Raw genomic sequence first — 17,928 nt, 5'->3', positions numbered from 1 at the left:
TCATACGCAGCATACCTACCTTCATATTCCTCTTCTCTTTTTACGTTGTCATGAAAAACAGCGTTTCATTCAGCCATGTACATTGTACTGTGTCAAAGTCTTATTGGAACAAAACGGACATGTATGCAGTTGTAAGATTAACACAATATTTAGTGTGATCCACCTTCAATGACCCTGGCTCTCTCAAATAATGTTAAAGGTATCACTTATGTTTTGTCCTGCTAATTCATGTCAAGAGATATCTGCTGTGGAAAAGGTCTATTACGCAAGATTTATTCAAAATATGTCTGTGCATTACATAATAATAATTAGGGCAAACTGGTCCTACTCTGCGTGTTACCCGCCCTGAACGTGTCCTTTTCGTTTTACCTTGCAGAACAAGATCATCTTGGACCCTCTGACATTCAGCGAGGCCCGTTTCCGACCTTCTCTGGAGGAGCGCTTGGAGAGCATCATCAGCGGTGCCGCGCTAATGGCTGACTCCTCATGCACGCGCGACGATCGACGCGAGCGCATCGTGGCCGAGTGCAATGCCGTTCGACAGGCCCTCCAAGACTTGCTGAGCGAGTACATGAACAATGTGAGTCTCCTCGGATTGTTTGATGCATGCATCTGTGCACACACAAACATACTGCAGAAGGTTCACGCAGGGCTTTTTTAATGCAATGTCACTTAGCTGATTAAAAAAAACATAGATGTCCAACAATAGAGTAGCACTGAATAACATTAAACACATCAACAAACAAAATGTAACACTTCTATAACAGTTATTCAAATGAATAGTACCGCGGGTCACTGTGAGGGAAAATGAACCTACCACATTAGGTTTAAGATGACTGAAATGCCGTCTTATGTGTCTCTAATGCCATGTTTCCATGGTGTGACTCATAACGCCACAATAATAAATCAATATTTGCAATGATTCCCCTTCTTTGAGAGGGTAATCTTATCTCTTCCTCAACATTTGGTGAGTCTTTTTTTCCCCCCATACACCACTGTGATTAGTACTGCCGTTTAAAGGCAATGAGACGAGCCGAGACAATGATAAATCATCACAGACATGCAATTTATAATCTACTTCAGCCTTGCTTTTTGTGCACGATGAGCTGTGGGCTGTGTGAGCTGTGTCTACATAAGCAAAAAATAGAAAGGGGCGCTTGGATACTCAGCCACTGACCTTGCACATGTGACTTAGTTCTTTGTGCTGGACTTAGCCATTGTTTCGTTGAGCTGGAGCAAAACGATCTATTAAATCTTTGATCAGTCTTTATGAAGCTCTAAACCAAATCTTTCTTTTTTGGCGCATTGCTGCAAACATTTTGATGGGCAGTGTTTGCACTATGAATTCGATAATCTATTTTCATTGCAAGCCATGCTGACAATAAAACAATTTGCATCATAATAGCTATAATTGACATAAACAATAAATATGAAAAAAACACAAATATATAAAATGTAACCACTAAAAGTAATTTTACTCTTAAGGGATGCAAGTAAATAACTATAATTTGACATACAGTAATAGTCAAGAAATGATAATGTGCTTTACTATTATTTTTCAGGTTTCTTTTGCCAAACGGTGAATTTAAAAATGTATGCACAATAATAATTAGATTTTAGCATTAAAAATATCCTTTCAAGCTAAAGAGCTTTTACATACTGGTTACAGAAACTTATCAAAAAATATTTTGATAATTGCCGATTCTGTTAATTTAGGGGCAGCTGTGGCATAAACCTAACATCAGGCAGGTGGTCTAATACATTTTGTAAGCACTGTATGTCATGAGCACGATACAAACTATAGCTTGGAATAAATTGGCGGTCCATGAGACTATCCAAAGATAAGTCTTAGTGGAAGGAAGACATTGATATCAAGAACCTTGATTCAATTTGATATCCACTCCAAAGTTAATGTTTATCCTAGCATATTGAACATACTGTATCACCCTTTCCGATGCCTTTAACAGATTCAAACGTAAGTTTTCATACCTGCAATGGGCCTCTAATGCTAGGAGTTACTTGAGTTCACTTAGCATTGGTCCAAGATGGTCATTAAAGCTTTGCTTTGCCAATAGAGGTAGCACGATGTTGCTGTGCCTCCGTCAGTTGTGTTCCTTTGTGCAGTGCAGGGGTGTCGCCTGGCAACATGAGATTCAAAATGCTGCTGTACTCAGGAACACACGAAGAGATTATATACATACATACGTATGTATGTATGTATGTATGTATGTATGTGTATGTATATATATATATATATATATATATATATATATATATATATATATATATATACATATATATATATTTACATATATATATATATACATATATATATATATATATATATATATATATATATATATTAAAAGTTCCACACTACAGATTTAAACAAACATTATTAATAACAAATAAGAAAATTGGTTTGTGTTATGTGTTTTGACTGTTGTTTATTGACCAAAACATAACCTTAATCTTAATCTAATGGATTTCCTGAGTGTGCAATTTGGTGAAACTGTGCACTGAAGGTCGATCGAGTATATATTAAGTGTCATTTGTGGCCATTGAGCAGTTGGCAAGACAGTTTTCTATTGATCTCTACAGTATCAGTTCTCCTGCTGGCAAAAAGCTTGTGCAATACTCCATAATGTTTAGACTAGTAATGTAAATATAATGTCTGTTGTGGCATTTGTGCTCATAAAGTAGCATAGAGACAATGGAGGGCATTCAGTAAGGGTACCTATCGTAGAGATGCTCTGCGGCTCTAATGGAGCATTATCTCTCTTTCTGTGTGTGTGTATGAGAGCAAGAGTGATGCTGATACTCTGGTGAATGTCCTTTATTTGATGTTAAAGTTTGTTTTTGTTTACATTTCCCAGTTTTTCTGTTGTTGGTGTTCTGGGTGTTATCCTGCTGCGTTAACGCTCCTTCAAACATCAAATTTGTGTCAGGATGCTCTACTTGTCTTGATAATGGAGATTTCAATAACAGAGGAGAAAACATATGTACATAATTAAATACCGTGTATTTTTCTTCCCTTCTTCGGCGTGTGTGTGTGTGTGTAACTTGGGGAAATTGGATTCTACTTTGCGTTGACAGTATTGGTATTGGTATTGGTATTGGTATGGTATTGGTATTGTTTAAGTAGAACTGGTAAAATGTTGTCTGAAATCTAGTCTTGTGCTCATGCTAAATTTGGAGGCTGTTTTTGTTAAATCCACATGGATTTCCTTGTTTTCTGCTCCTGTTTTATTAAACAGCTAAATGTGTTTTTTTTGTTTCTTTTTTTTCCTTTTTTTTTTCTTTTTGAAGACTCAGATTCCCTTTCCCCCTGTTATTGCATGGGAGCTTTTTGCTAAAGTAATTGTACCTTGGTTCATTAATCCCATGAGTAGTGTTTTAGAGGCTACAGCTGGGAGATTGTTGACAGCCCCTGGCTGGCCGAGGAAAGAACAGAAAAAGAACAGAATGTCTTTACTTCTCACCTTAGCTTCTTTGATGATGATAAATCAACAACCAAACCTCTTGATGAACTTTATTATTCACCAATGTAGATCAATATAATTTGCTGTTAATAATTCAAAACTGAAGCTATGGGTACGGCTATTATATGCAGGGTTTTATATGTGTGTTAAAATAAAGTCATGCACTATCTAGTGTGAAAAAGACATTTTGTGGATAATTAGTATTGTTTGTCATTAGATTATTGCTGCGCAGGACAGAAGTGTGTAGTTTCCCACTCGGTGCACATTTTCACAGATGTTTTGTACCACAGCAACATCCAGGGAAATGATTCTACCCCAGCAAAATAAATTTGGCCGCCACTCGGACACAGTTGCCTCCGACTGTACAGTGGAAGTGCTTTTTTTCAGAGTTTACTCAAGTAATGTAAACATCCAGTTGCCTTTATGTTTTCGCCTCCTTCCTCATTCGGTCAAACTCCCGTTCCTCCTCCCAGCACACAAATTTATATAGGAAGCTTGAACCACGGCACAAGGTTAATCAATGTGGGAGCTGGCAATAAATTAGGTTCAAGTGACAGGAGAATGTCCATACCTGTCTCAGCTGCTGGTGATCTGTGATTGGTGACAGCAGGCTCAGCTCCCTGGCTGGTGCTGAATCATCAGGAGCAGCTGATTTAGTTACGGCAGCTCCGACAGGGCCAATCTATCAATTGATCTGGGGAGTAATGCATTACCAGCTCGGGTCAAGGGAGCCCGGGCAGAATATAGCCATAGTCAGAAGCCATGGCAGTCGAAATCGGACAACACGGCAAGACAGTGAACAGCAGAGACGGATTTAGGGAGTGTTATAGTGAGCACACTAATCTCACTGTTAGCTGGTTGTGGCACATAAAAAAAAAAAAAAAAAAGAGATTGTGAGGTAGGATGATCATTAGGAAGAGACTGATGGTCCTCTTGTGCATGCGGCTCCTCTGGGAGTTGCCATGTAGAATTGCTTAATCAACAGTTGGGATAACGGATCACATACTCAGAGGTGTGTGTATGTATTTCTTGTGTTGTTGCTATGATTGCATACAACTCCCTGCCTCTCTCTCTCTCATCTTGTGTTTTTTCAAGTGCAGATGCAGGTTCATCTTGGGGCTCGGTTCATAAAAGTTTATAAAACAGATAATCCAGTTGTTGGGAGGTCTCATCTTGTGATTGTGGACTTCTTCACCTTCATTTTTTTCTGCTGATACATCCGCGTTTATAAGAAGGAACAAACTGATGAACCCCCTAAACATAAATGTAAAACTGTCCTACTTAAACTTCTTATGTCTTTGTATGAAATAAGCCAAGGTGAAATCTCTGTACTAATGGATGAGTCCCTGTGGGCGTTTAGGCTTCCCCCTTTCCTCTGAGAGGAGATGTCCTCAGATGGAAAGTGTCAGTCTAGATGGATGAACCACTCAGAGTCAGCAGTAGCCCAGACTTCAAGAGACAGTGTGGGCTACTGCTGACTCTGTGTGGTTCATCAGTGTCCAGAATCCCCCAATATGAAGAAAATCACGACACAGCGATTATACCAACGTTAAACACAAAACCCGCCCTTGATTGTCACGTTATAGTGCAACATCATCTTATTATTGTATTATTTATTATTAAAGCAAATAGATCTATTGCAAAACAAAAAAAATCAATACTTTTTGTCCCGTTAGATCCTATGATGTGTTACACTGTCAATCACTTTAAAGTGGCTGATGGGTACACTTTTAACGCACGCTAGGAGGCTTAATTTACCCTGACCGGATCTGAGGCCAATTAGGTGTTCGGCAGCATCAGGATTGACAGGAGACACACTTTCATTCCATTGCTTTGCAGTTGTGTCATTGCCAAGGCACACAATGGTACAAATGCTTTTAGACATAAAAAAAAAAGTATTCTAAAAATAAACACAGTAGCCCAAATGTATCATAATGGTGTAAAGGGTTGCTCATACCATATCATGAGATATGTAGCACAGGGAAATATTAATCCACAACCCATATAACCTCTGCCTGGTGTTATTGTGTGTGTTCCCCCTCTTTATCTTTTTTTTTTCCTTGTATCTACCCTCTTTCTTTCTTGCTATTTACACTCACCCTTTCTGTCCATTTTGTTGTATTTAATCAGGCACTTGGTCACACGGGTGTCATTTAAATGCAAATACAATGCAAAGTTCGAATCAATAGTATCTTTGCCTCCATTTGGCTCTCCTAGTGCCAGACCCTTGAGGTTTTCTAACTGTTCAAACAGTGGCACATGCTTGGTGCATGCAATCCTGGTGTAAAGCAATGTCAAGTCAGTTGTTGATCATGATTTCCCTTCATTTAATCAAACATGAACCACATTCTATTTTTAGTTATTCCCTGTTTGTTTTTTGTTTTTTTTTTCACAAATGTCCTCATATCCTTGTCCCTGCAGACCTAGTACTTGCACCCAGTTAAATGTCTCAGGCCCAGCTATAAATCACAGGTTCCCCACGGCGTTCCATGCTCTCCCTCTCCCATCTGTCAACACCTAATATGCCACACAATCCACTATGCACCACCAAACCACTCTAAGATTTCTCAGCCATTCAAAGCTGGCTCAAAGACATACCAAAAATGGATTGACCAACAGGCCCAAAGGTAAAAACTCTTAAGTCTGTTTAAGGCCCCTGGGAGACCCCTCTCTTGTTCCCACCACTTAAGCCTAAGGGGAAGCTGAAGAAAGGTAAAGCAGTTGGTCCATGGCAGATGTCCCCTACTCTGATAACCATGCCAGTACCCTGTGGACCAAAACAGTACCCTGTGGACCAAAACGCAGAGGAAAGTAAGAAATCCCTTGTTGTGAAACCTTCATTAAGCGTCCCATGAAAGGATTAGCCCCATTCTCATTCTTGTATACGTCATTGCATTTTTTTTCCCCCAGTGATTTTGAACACGCTGAACATTTTACAAACCTACAGCTGTCACTTGACCACAAAGGTGAATGAAGTTGTCTCTATCACACTAAATAACATACATTGCCAATAGCAGGGATTTAATATTATGTTATATACAAATAGTTTTTGGTTCTAGATCATTTCATGTAGTAATTTCTTATGACATATTAATTGCTCATATTAATTATTTTTAATTTGTTATTTTATGTTGTGCTGCTGCCATACAGTCAGATTAGTACCTCTTATGACCTCTGGCAGGGAGATATGCTTTTTGCCACATTTGACTTTGAGTAGCCAAGGGCCTTTCTGCATGGAGTTTGCATGTTCTCCCTGTGTGTGTGTGTGTGTGTGTGTGCGTGTGTGGATTTTCTCTGGGTTCTTCAGTTTTCCTCCCACAAAAACATCCAGATTTGGGGATTAGGTAAATTGGACACTACAAATTGACCTGAAATAGGTGTGTGAGGGGATGATTGTTTGTCTCAATGTGGCTCAAATGATGGACTGGCGATCTGTCCAGGCTGTACCCCGCCTATCGTCCTATATCAGCTGAAATATGGGCCAGTGCCCCCTGCGACCCTCATGTTGAGGATAAAGCAGTAGACAATGGATGGATGGAATTTGAGCAGCATAACTCACAAAGTAAAGGATGGGTGCATGGCCCAAGCAGAAAAATATTCAGTATTGGTGATAATTTGGATAATTTGTCCTGATTCAGAATTATTCAGAAAAGTTTGACCCTGTGGCACAATGAGCAGCCTCTCTTATTGTCTCTAGTGTTGAGAGTTAGTTTTTGGTGATTCGTAATAATGAATTGTTTTGTCAAATTTCACTCAGGTTACCCATGTTTGTCCATTGGGTACTTTTCAACACAAAGGTAAATCACAATTTAGATAAAATAAAAACATGTCCTTTTGGTGTGGATTTGTGTCCACAGTGGATGAAAATAGTCATGGAATTCCATCTCGGCTGTTTTTAGAGAGCGCTGAAATGAATCCAAGTAGTGAGGAGGATTCCGCAAAGAGACCCTCAATATATGAACTATAAAGAAATTCCACATTTCATTGTTGAGATTGGTGAGGAAACTGCATTGTCATTGTGAATGAGCCTATCGCTGTGTGAGCAGTAAATGGAAGTTGGTCTCTGGTGTTCTGTAAGAGCACATGCCAGTTTTAGATTCGGCTGTTTTCCAATGCTCTGATAAGTATTGGTCTTGGTAGTATTCGAAAGAGACTGACGCTCAGGAGGCCCTTTGCTCTCTCAGGGAGGGAACTTCAGTCAGAATATACTGTATGAAGTTACTCAGTTTGACAAGTGAAGGGCTCACAACATTGTTCCTTGTGCTTATACTGTAACAATTGACAATTCAAGGGCAACCTGGCCAGCTCACACAAAAATTATAGGTAATTAATTAATTTAATTAATTATAGTTAAGTTAATATTAAGGAACGGTTTCTTACGTGCCCCAAGTCCCAATAAGCATTAATGAGGGCATGATGGACTACCTTCTAACTCTATCACCATTTGTATTAGATAAAGTTGTACTTCAATTAATCAGATCAATTTAATTTGGCAGGATTGTGTTGTGTTTGTCAAACTCTTTGCCAAAAATAAATCTTAAAGCTTTAAGAATCAAAAAAAAAAAAAAAATACAAGAAGAAACTGGCTGACCCAAGGGTCATTTGGACTTAATCATGAAGTCCTATAATGTCTACATTACACCATGTTTTGTTTAAATCCTCACACTGCATTATATTTTATCCCTGCAAGTCTCTAAAGTGATTTGTCTGACACCTCCTCATGTATCTGATAACAACAAGTTCTGAGGTGCCGCCCCTGTTGTGCCCATGTACTTACCAATTTTGTAAGTGGTGGCTGCAATATCACTTAGAAAGTGCTGCCTCACTATTCCAATTATGCTTTGCACTGTGTCTGGGGAAGGAGCAAAATCCTCTGTAGGCGTTTGCAAGCAACCAGCACATGGCTGTCTGAACGCCCTCATGTCACCATCTCTGATTGAGGTGATCGGATAAATGAGACTTTAATTGGGTTTTTAGGGTAAGTCATATTAGGAGACGAGATAGAATTATCCAGGCATATATTAACGTAATAAAAGGCTCTCCGATCTAGAAGCTGTATTGCATTAGCAAGCTGCCAACCCTCCTCCTCTCTTACTCGTCCCTCCATGCCAATCCCCCTCAAGGGCTTGCTGCTTTGAGGAGCGCTAACATGATTGACACTGATAGCTGGATCAAACTATAGAATCAAGCCTAATATCATTAAGTGGGCAGACATGGAAGCGAAGACCTGGGCTTTAACTGTATTAGTTGTTACATATGTTAGGGCTGTGGATGCAGGGGGCTAAATACTTTGGGAAATCAAGCATGCAAGCCACAAGGAAAAAAAAACAACAAGAAAAATGCCTGTTTGTATGTGTAACCTCTGTGCCTTTGGGTGCTCACCACTCTGTGCATGTATACCAGTGGGTGCAAATGCATTTGTATATGCAAATGTACTTGTTTGTGTAATGAGTCCTGTAGGTGTTTGTTTGCTTTATATTAATTGTCGATACTGTGAGTTGTGTTCTGTTACCTACACATGTCCCTCCATCTGTTTACTGGTGTTTCTGAAGATACTGTATTAGTCATACAATGTATCCATATGTAGCGATACACAGTAATGCTTCAGAATCCTTTTCACCCCACCCAAAAAAAAACTGTAGTTTGATATTGTGAACACAGTACAATAAACAACATTTTCATTGTCAACAGTTAGTTTTCTCAGGGTAACCTTCATCTGTGTGCCTCCAAAAAAGTTTAGAAAAACGTAGAATCTCCGGCCCCAACTATTATAAAAACATAGTAATTAGCAAATGCCTTCCACATGATCTGTATTCCTGTCGCTCTGTGTCAAGTGACAGGGTACTCAATATAAAGTTTTGTCCTTTCTCAGCCAAGACAGCCATCTGCTCTCAGAGTCAGGGTTATCTGTCAGTTTTTGATGATGTGTTAAAATCCTTAGACCGCTCCCAATTTAACACTCATTTTACTATCTTTTTGACTTTCCACTGATCTAGCAGTATTTATGTCCATGTGTCTGTCTCTCATTGCCTTTCCCAAAAGTGTTTGCTCTCAGAGAAGTGTAAAGAAATGGCACAAATATTGATCAATAATTTCCATGATAACCTTTCAGCATTATGCCAATTAAGTGATCTGAGAGAGAATGACGTTTCTGCACCATACGACCAATCAGATGGCACTTTGAACAGAGAGTGGACCCTCCTATTAGATAAAATACAGATTGAGTCTACCCAGGTATTTATCTTCCTCTTTCTAAGTAAAATTAACAAGCACATCATTGTTAGATGTTAACTGCATCTCCTTGCCCTTGCATCACACTTAATTTTTCATGCTGAGGACGCATCAGAATTTGCTGCTAAATTATTCACAATTTTGTGCCGTATTTGTGTCACTGATGTGTAAAGATCTTCAGACTTCTTAAGGGATATTTTTCATACAGCCTTAAACTACTAAATTCAAAGGGATTTCATATTTTCTCTATTAGGATTGGGTCTATTTAGCTTAAAGATATGAAAATAGAAACAATTTCATTTTATTTAGTGATTAATAAACAATTTAAAGTAACCTCATTACATTCATCGAGAAACCAGCAAACAGATGGAGCATGTATCATATTGATTCTTAGTCTCCCTCCCCTTTTTATTACTCTGCAGCAGAGTCAAATTTCATTACATTCTCTGGATCCATATAACAGCACAAACTCATCTTCATGTCTCTAATAAAGTGATTACTTAGATGGAGAAAAGGTCTGAAATGCTTTTTCATGGCTTCTGGGTGATAATTCCCCAAAGCATTGAAGAAAAAAAATATATATATATATGAGTGACTGTAGTGTCAGGGAAGAATGGAAGGGGGGGAGGGGGACCAGGGGGCATGCAATTTGAGCAGTCTTTATAGCTCACTGACCTTTTAAAGAAATATATTGTTGTTCCGTTAGATCATGGACTTCATAGAAACCCACTTCTAGCCTGTTCTTTTATAATACATTATTGATTGGTGTGAGGTTTATCACTCTATTTAAAGGCCAAGCAAGGACTTGGATCTCTGTCTCAAGGAAAACAAAATGTACATGATATGCATGTGAATTTATTTTTTTTTTTTTACCATTCATTCATTTAAGGCATACCAAAATTTATATTTCTTTCTTATTTTATTTGATATATTGTTTTTTTTTTCCATTTTTTTCTTTGCTGCCAGTGACAAAAGGATGCTTTAAAATGTCCCTGTGCTGGATATAGAACATGGTTTTCTGAATAAACCTGATCACTGTTAGGGTTTAAGTCCTAAATGGACAGAACCAGAGTGTTTTACATTGATTTCTAAGTTTGTTTGTTTATTTATTTCATGATATAGTCTTCTGTTCTGGCTTAATTTGCCATGCGCTAGAATGAGCTAGGAACAATTTGTGAACGAGCATAAGCACGTATGTACATTGGTGAAACCCACTTGCGGTTCATGTCTGTGAATTCCGTCCCCTCTGTTATTTTAATTTTTATTCGACAATTTTTCATAAATGTATCTGTCTTTTCCTAACAGAAAAACAGCTTCTGTTTCCTGTTTACTAGCTCTGCTGCAGTATTGTTTGACTGGACTGTTGTTGCTAATGGATTCTCCAGAGCCCCACAGTACCTCCCACACACACACTCAGAGAGCGAGAGAGTGAGAGAGACTTACCCTTAATGTCTCTTAGAACTAAATGATTGATTTGTATGCTTTATGCTACTGTTAAGATGGTATTTATTTAACTAGTGCTACTTAGATGCCTATAACCAATCTCTTCAGGCCACTTACTCCACAAAGTACAGACAGCAGAAGAAAATGCAGGAAAGTCCCTCTTTAATGAAGGATGCATAAAGATGTAAACAAAACATAGGGCTCCTTTAATCAGAGCATATGCACGTGTTGGATCTGTGTTTGAAGAGCCACTTGTAGGCACAAGAGAAGTTTGTGTTTATCAAGCACCTATAATGCATTCACTCCTGCTTGCATCGAACAGAGTGCTACCTCTCCGTCTGTCAGAGATCTGTGGTGCACTGCACTGGACAATTACATTGCCTTGTATTGCCGCTTCAATGGTAAGAAATTCAAAGTCAACCAAACATTTTTATTGATTGTACTGAAGGTGTTGATCCTCGGTTACAGTTGGGCTTTGTGTTATGTGAGTGCACTCATTTGCCTGACTGGGTCTGGTAGGCACACTTTTTAAAGCGGATATTGTTCACGCTGAGTTTAAATGAGATAGTTCCTGTGTGTCAATTGTGTGGGGAGATTCTTTCCCCACACAAGAAGCTTTAGCAATTTTCTTGTGCCTTCCCTTTGCCTTATATGATGGAAGTATGCTAACTAGGGCCGACAATGGATGAAAAAAAGAATTAACTAATTCATCTCGCATTTTGAAATTTGTTAATCCAAATTAATTGTGATTCAAAGTTTGCTTTTCTTCTACTGACTAAATTAATGAGTTATCGGACAGTGTGCACTATCGGTGCTTAGAGTGGTTCGTTTGTCAATTCCTTTCCACTCGTTTTTGACAGTCAAGGCAAAGGATCGCGACTTCCGGTCATTGACAATAAATTGTGCCATGACACCCAGGTAGACACCTTCTGTCCAACAATCTCTCACCTCTCTCCATCTTCATCTACCATCTCTAAGTCTCTCCTATCTGACTGACTGCAGGCAAGTGACTGTTTTGTGCGGATCATTTATGGCTTTCATGACAGAGAATTAAACCAGAAGTAAACAAATGTGCGTTAAATTATTTTATCGTGTTAATCTCGGCTGTATTACTCATAACTTTGACAGCCCTAATACTAACATATACTCCATATGGACAAAAGTATTTGGCCACACCTGAAGGATAATCTTAACACTTTTTGAACAATGCTATGCTTTCAACTTTGTGGCAACAGTTTGAGGAAGGCCCTTTTCTACTCACAAAGCAGGTACTCTAAAGACACTCGTTTGACGAGTTTGGAGTGGAAGAACTTGACTGTCCCGCACAGAGCCCTGACCTCAACCCCATCGAGCACCTTTGGGACAAACTGGAACAGAGACTGTGAGCCAGGCCTCCTCGTCCAACATCAGTGCCTGACCTCATAAATACTCAAATTCCCATGGAAACACTTCACAATCTTATGAGAAGGTTTCCAAGAAGTTTAGAAGCTGTTATATCTGCAAAAGGGAGACCAAAAGTTAAAGTACTGCATATGTATCTGAATACATTATTACAGTCCCTGATGGTGTAATGGCCAGGCATCCCAATACTTTTGTCCATATTTTGTCTTTTTTCTTTGCCCACCACCTGGTGCTATTTTTTGTGTGCACATCACTCTTCTCAGAGTATACTGAAATCATTTTTTATAAGAGTTGTAAAATGTTCTTCAGCCTGTGTTAATCTTTCAATCTGTGTAAATACTGCCCTTACAATGGATGGCTTTAGGGTTGTTATAAAGGGTTCCTGCAACCTACACTGACCTTATATACAACATCATATGGTCTTTTTTTTGAAAATGAAGCAGTGCTAAAATGCAATAAGATGGGTGGATAAATGGATAGATAATTTATAGCAATTATAGAAATAAACATTTAATTGGGTTGATTAAATACACTCACTGGCCATCTTGTTAGGAATTCCTCCACACATGATTGATGGTAAATGGTCTGTATTTATAAAGCACTTTTCTAGTCTTGATGACCACTCAAAGCTGCTTTACACCACAGTTCTGCCATTCACTCACACACACGTTTTCTATCACACTTCTTTCCCATTCACACACTGCTGGAACAGCCGTCAGGAGACTAGTGTCTTGCCAATGATTAACAATGACACAAAGCAAAAAAAGGTTTGTTCCAGTTTGATGGTGACCAAATCTGAATCCAACAAAACATCTCAAACCAACAGAAATGATGGTGTCAGTGGAATCACACCTTGCATAGATTTAAACATTTTTTTTAACATGTTTATAATAACAAGACAAGCCATTCCCCGTCTCCCCCCCCCCCCCCATCATGGCGTGCTGGCAAAAAGTCAAGCCAAGTTTCTTCTCATGATCTCCCTAGCCTTATTTTCCAACACATTTCCACAAAGTCACAAATTCCCGTTCAGGCTCTTATCCTGTTTTGGAACCTTGGTGCTTTCAGCAAACCAGCCTGTGGAAGCAACATTTTACCACCCTACATCACCAAAGTTGGGAGTTGCTTAATGCGCAACATGAGCGGACGTAAACATGACCGTGGCAAAATGGTGGTTGCTTTGAGTTCCTGCGAGTTTTCCTTCTTTTAATGCAGAAAATTGTGATTCAACAATTTTGTTCCAAAGGAATATGCCCAGGAGAGATTCTAATCAGATTCTTAAACCACAGATACTTGAACCACCTCAGCTTGCTCCTTTTGATGCAAAGGAGCAGCCGCTCTCCTCTGAGCTCCCCCTCTGATTTCACAGCTTCTCTGCTTGACTCTAAGGCTTTTCCCAGCTATACCCTTTAAAGAGGAATCTCTTTTCTGGTGTTCCCATTTGTTAAATACTATTTAATCTCATGTTGTAAGGGTCAGAAGAAAGATTAGCTGGTAAACCAAGATATTTTGCTCATGTCCCTCAGCTACACAATACATATAACAATATGAAAAAATACAAATACAGAATCATATAAAATATGTGTTTTTATGTGATTTTATGACTTTGAAATGTTGCTTTTAAATGTTGCTGTTCATTTAGTAGCCTTTGAGCATATAAATAAAAGTGTTCCAATGGAAGAAACATTGTTTCTAAGCCTAGGTATTAACATACCTAGGCCAAGAGCAGTGGCACATCATCTTATACCAGTAAAAGAACAAACCACACATGTTTTCCTCAGATAATTATTATTATTGTTATTATTAATAATAATAATAATAATAATAATAATAATAATAATAATAATAATAATGATAATAATAATAATTAATTATTTAACCAAATACATTTTTTTTTTACCCTGTCACAAGCTCCATTGACCTTCATTTCCATGGGCTGTTTACCGTACTCCACTCCTCTAAAGTGGCATTTTAATGTGTACATGTACTCATAATAACTACGTTACCATGTATAGTGTGGAGATGGATCAGTAGAGAATGTAGAGCAGTATTTTTTTCTCAAATCCCAGTGCTAGTGCATCTTGTTTAACACTGTATTAAACACTATGACCAGCTACGTCCTTTACCATTGCTCCAATAGCATGAAAAACAACGTGTGCACTTTGAGGCTGGTTGAAATGGTTTGCCCCATATGAAGTATTTCATTTGTGATTAAAATGTGCATTTGTGAGGGGATTATGAAGCACGCTTAGAAAATGACATAGTGGACATAATTTAACAGATTTACTCACACGGTTGATCAGGTTTTCATATGTGTGAAGCACTTAATGTCATGTGGCTCCGTCACTGATTTCCTAACTGTTCAGAGTATATTTACAGTAGTAGCAGCAGCAGCAGGATTTATGCAGTGAACATGTCAAGATGGATGATTGCAACCATGCAAAAATAAATAAATAATAATAATAATTATAAGAAGAAGAAGAAGCCAGGTGTTTGATTTGCCGGCAGTCAAACTGGCATATCGGAGCACTGGAAGTGTTTAACCCATTAGGCATAATTAAAAACAAAATCCTGGCACATGTGAACTCAGAGTAATAATTCTTCTTACCTGAATCTTAACACAGCCATTTCGTACTGCTAATTTATTGATTTATTTTATTTATTTTTGTAAATGTAGAATGAGATACGGTTGTAATAGAATTGTCATGGTGCTGCAGTTGGCACACACTAATGACATTGTCTCTGAACAACATGCAATAGAATAATAAAGGATGAGAGAGTGCACACGCTTCTTTCCTGACCGCAGAGACCACTTTTGATTTTGTCACGAGTCACAGCAGTTAGCGCATCAGCTGCTGCACAAGAGCAAATAGTTTAATAACGCTATGGTTATTTAGGGTTTTCTGTATTTTCTTTTTTTTTTTTTTTTTTACTTTTTCCAGAAGAAAAAAAAAGCTCACATCCACTAATAGTCCAATTTGCCGGTAGTGTAGTCAACAATGACATGTGTAGCTACTATACATAACAGAAAGATAACAAAGATTGCAAAGTCCTGTGGAAAACAGAATGAACGAATACACAAATAATGTTTATCTTCATATGTCCTGACCATATATCATCCAACAATGTTCAAATTTAAATACATTCAATTAAGCCCCTCCACAGTTTATTTTCTGCCAGTCTTTGAGAAAAAAACGTGGGACACAGGCGACTAAATGTCTCCCGATCTACACCTTTGTAGGCCTTTTTCATTCCTTTTCCTTGCAAATGGGACGCATTTGATTCCGAGCACACCTATAGAAGATTCACACTTACATTGCAATAATTACAAAGATCCTAAAGGAGCTCCTTTGGTTCAAATTGCATATCCAGTTTCCTCACTTAATGCTGTTATCGTGCCTTCCCCCCCCCCGTCTTTCTCTCTATAGCCATGCGAAAAAACTGTTTCAGCGATACCATTGCCCAGGCAGTTACAGTGAGACATACCCTGTAGGCACTCATCTCCTGAGCTTCAGTGCATATAGATGGGATTAACTGGACCGTGTAACAGCACTGTTTTCCTTTTTGTGTGTATTTACATAGTTCCATATATTACATAGGAACCTTTTACCTTGGAAAAACAGATTGGTAAAATATAAAGCCTGATCTTATGCAAATGTGGAGATGCAAATGTATGTGTGTACACGCGCTTGCTTCTGTTTCAACTTCAATTTCTACGTAATATTACGGACAAAAAAAATGTTAAAATGAAATGAAGAGGCATTTGAAATACAAATGTTATGAATGAGTCACCTTAGCTCAGTGTTCAAGCACTCATCGATTAGCACTGCTCCTGGGTTTAGTGCAAGAATTCCAGCGTGACACAGAATAGATAAATAGATAGATAGATATTCAAGGATTGTCAAGGCTGTTTTAAATATCTACAGTATATAAATAATCCGCTGTTGTTGTGGCTTCATTAATTATACATTTCCATAATGGGTTGTCCATATAATCTGATTTGAGCGCATTATTTTTGTCTTTAAACAGCATCTACTCTCTTTGATGTGTAAGCTTGTGAGCCCGGAGCACACTACTCTGTTTGGCTGTCATAGCCAGTAGCACATGTCTCTGAGAATAGACCAGAGTCTTGGGCAACCCGGAGAGCCTGCAGCCAAACAAGTGCCATCTGTAAAGGGGGCAAAGTGAGGCAGAAGTGAGAGATTGCGTGAGACAAATGGCCAGCAGAGCAATACAAGAGAGACAAGTGGGTGAAACAAGGGGCAAAGGACAAGGGGAAGTCAGAGGGTTTGGGAAAAGCTGCAGTTCTCGTGACCTTCCTGAGGGAGAGTGCACTGAGACAAAACAATCTAAATTAATTGCTTTAAGAGGACTGCTCTCATACAAACTCCCCGCGGGTGATTACTCACCTCTAAGCTGTGGCCTTTTCAGAGATAGCCCGTGTCTACATACGGCTCTTAAACACAGTCACACACACACAGTCATCATCAGAAGTCTCTTTCGCTTATTTCATTAATTAAAGTTCTAGCTTCATTAGCTATATGACACATGAAATACAAGCAATTGTGAAGTGAGGCATTTTTTTTTTTTTATGTGTCTTAAATTAAACTTGTTCGTTTTTGCTCCGGGGGCAAAATGAATGAATCTCACTCTCAATTGTGAAGGAAACGCGCACTAAAGTTGTCAATAAACATGATTGAAACTTCTTAAGGACATTTAAAAAATGAAACCAACAGGGAAGTCGTGTTGTAAAATCAAGCAAATCTAATCTGTTATTTGTCACTTTTGTGCATTATTTGTACTTCTTTTTAAGGAAAAAAAAAAAAAACCCTTAACAGTTTCTGATAACGTATATCATCTCTTGACCAAAATATATTCAGTGCATGGATATACTGCAGCAAAAGTGCTGATATAGTGTATCAATCATGTTCAAACCTCATTATAATTACCAGGCCATGAAAATATGCAGATAAAATCACATTGTCTTTCACATGAGCTGTCAGACGATAGACAGTAAACAGTCATATCAACTGCTAAAATGATGGAGACGGTGATAAATAAGCCTCCTTGTTTAGAGCACAGAATCGGTGCTGATGAAATCTTTTTTTTTTTTTTCCTGCATCAATGAATGAACTCAGTAGTACCGAATGCTACGAAGTGCTAAGTCATGGTTGCACAGATATTCAATGTGTGTAGTGTAGTCGGATGTGCTTGGAATGTGCAGAACATTGGAAGGAAGTGACAAATGAGAGGGTGTATGGTTATGTGTTATTACCATCTCCGATGCATTGCTCAGCTCAGATCTTTGTACCACTTTGTCACAGTGCACGAGAGAGAGGGGGAGAAAAAAAAAAAAGAAGAAAAAAGCTCAGCA

The 17,928-nt window shown here is 38.5% G+C and overlaps 1 protein-coding gene across 2 annotated transcripts in view; it reads left to right on the top strand.

The window, feature by feature from the left end:
• ctnna2 (catenin (cadherin-associated protein), alpha 2) overlaps positions 1-17,928 on the top strand; it is a 252,270-nt gene that overhangs the window by 66,606 nt on the left and 167,736 nt on the right. For both annotated transcript variants that reach the window (XM_058639879.1, XM_058639880.1), the window contains exon 7: positions 377-580. In XM_058639879.1, coding sequence (XP_058495862.1) covers positions 377-580 — 204 coding nt within the window. The remainder of the gene's footprint in view (positions 1-376; positions 581-17,928) is intronic.

This window comes from Solea solea, chromosome 10, assembly GCF_958295425.1.
Source record: "Solea solea chromosome 10, fSolSol10.1, whole genome shotgun sequence".
NCBI classification, from domain to species: domain Eukaryota; kingdom Metazoa; phylum Chordata; class Actinopteri; order Pleuronectiformes; family Soleidae; genus Solea; species Solea solea.
This window is presented reverse-complemented; position numbering and strand designations above follow the sequence as displayed.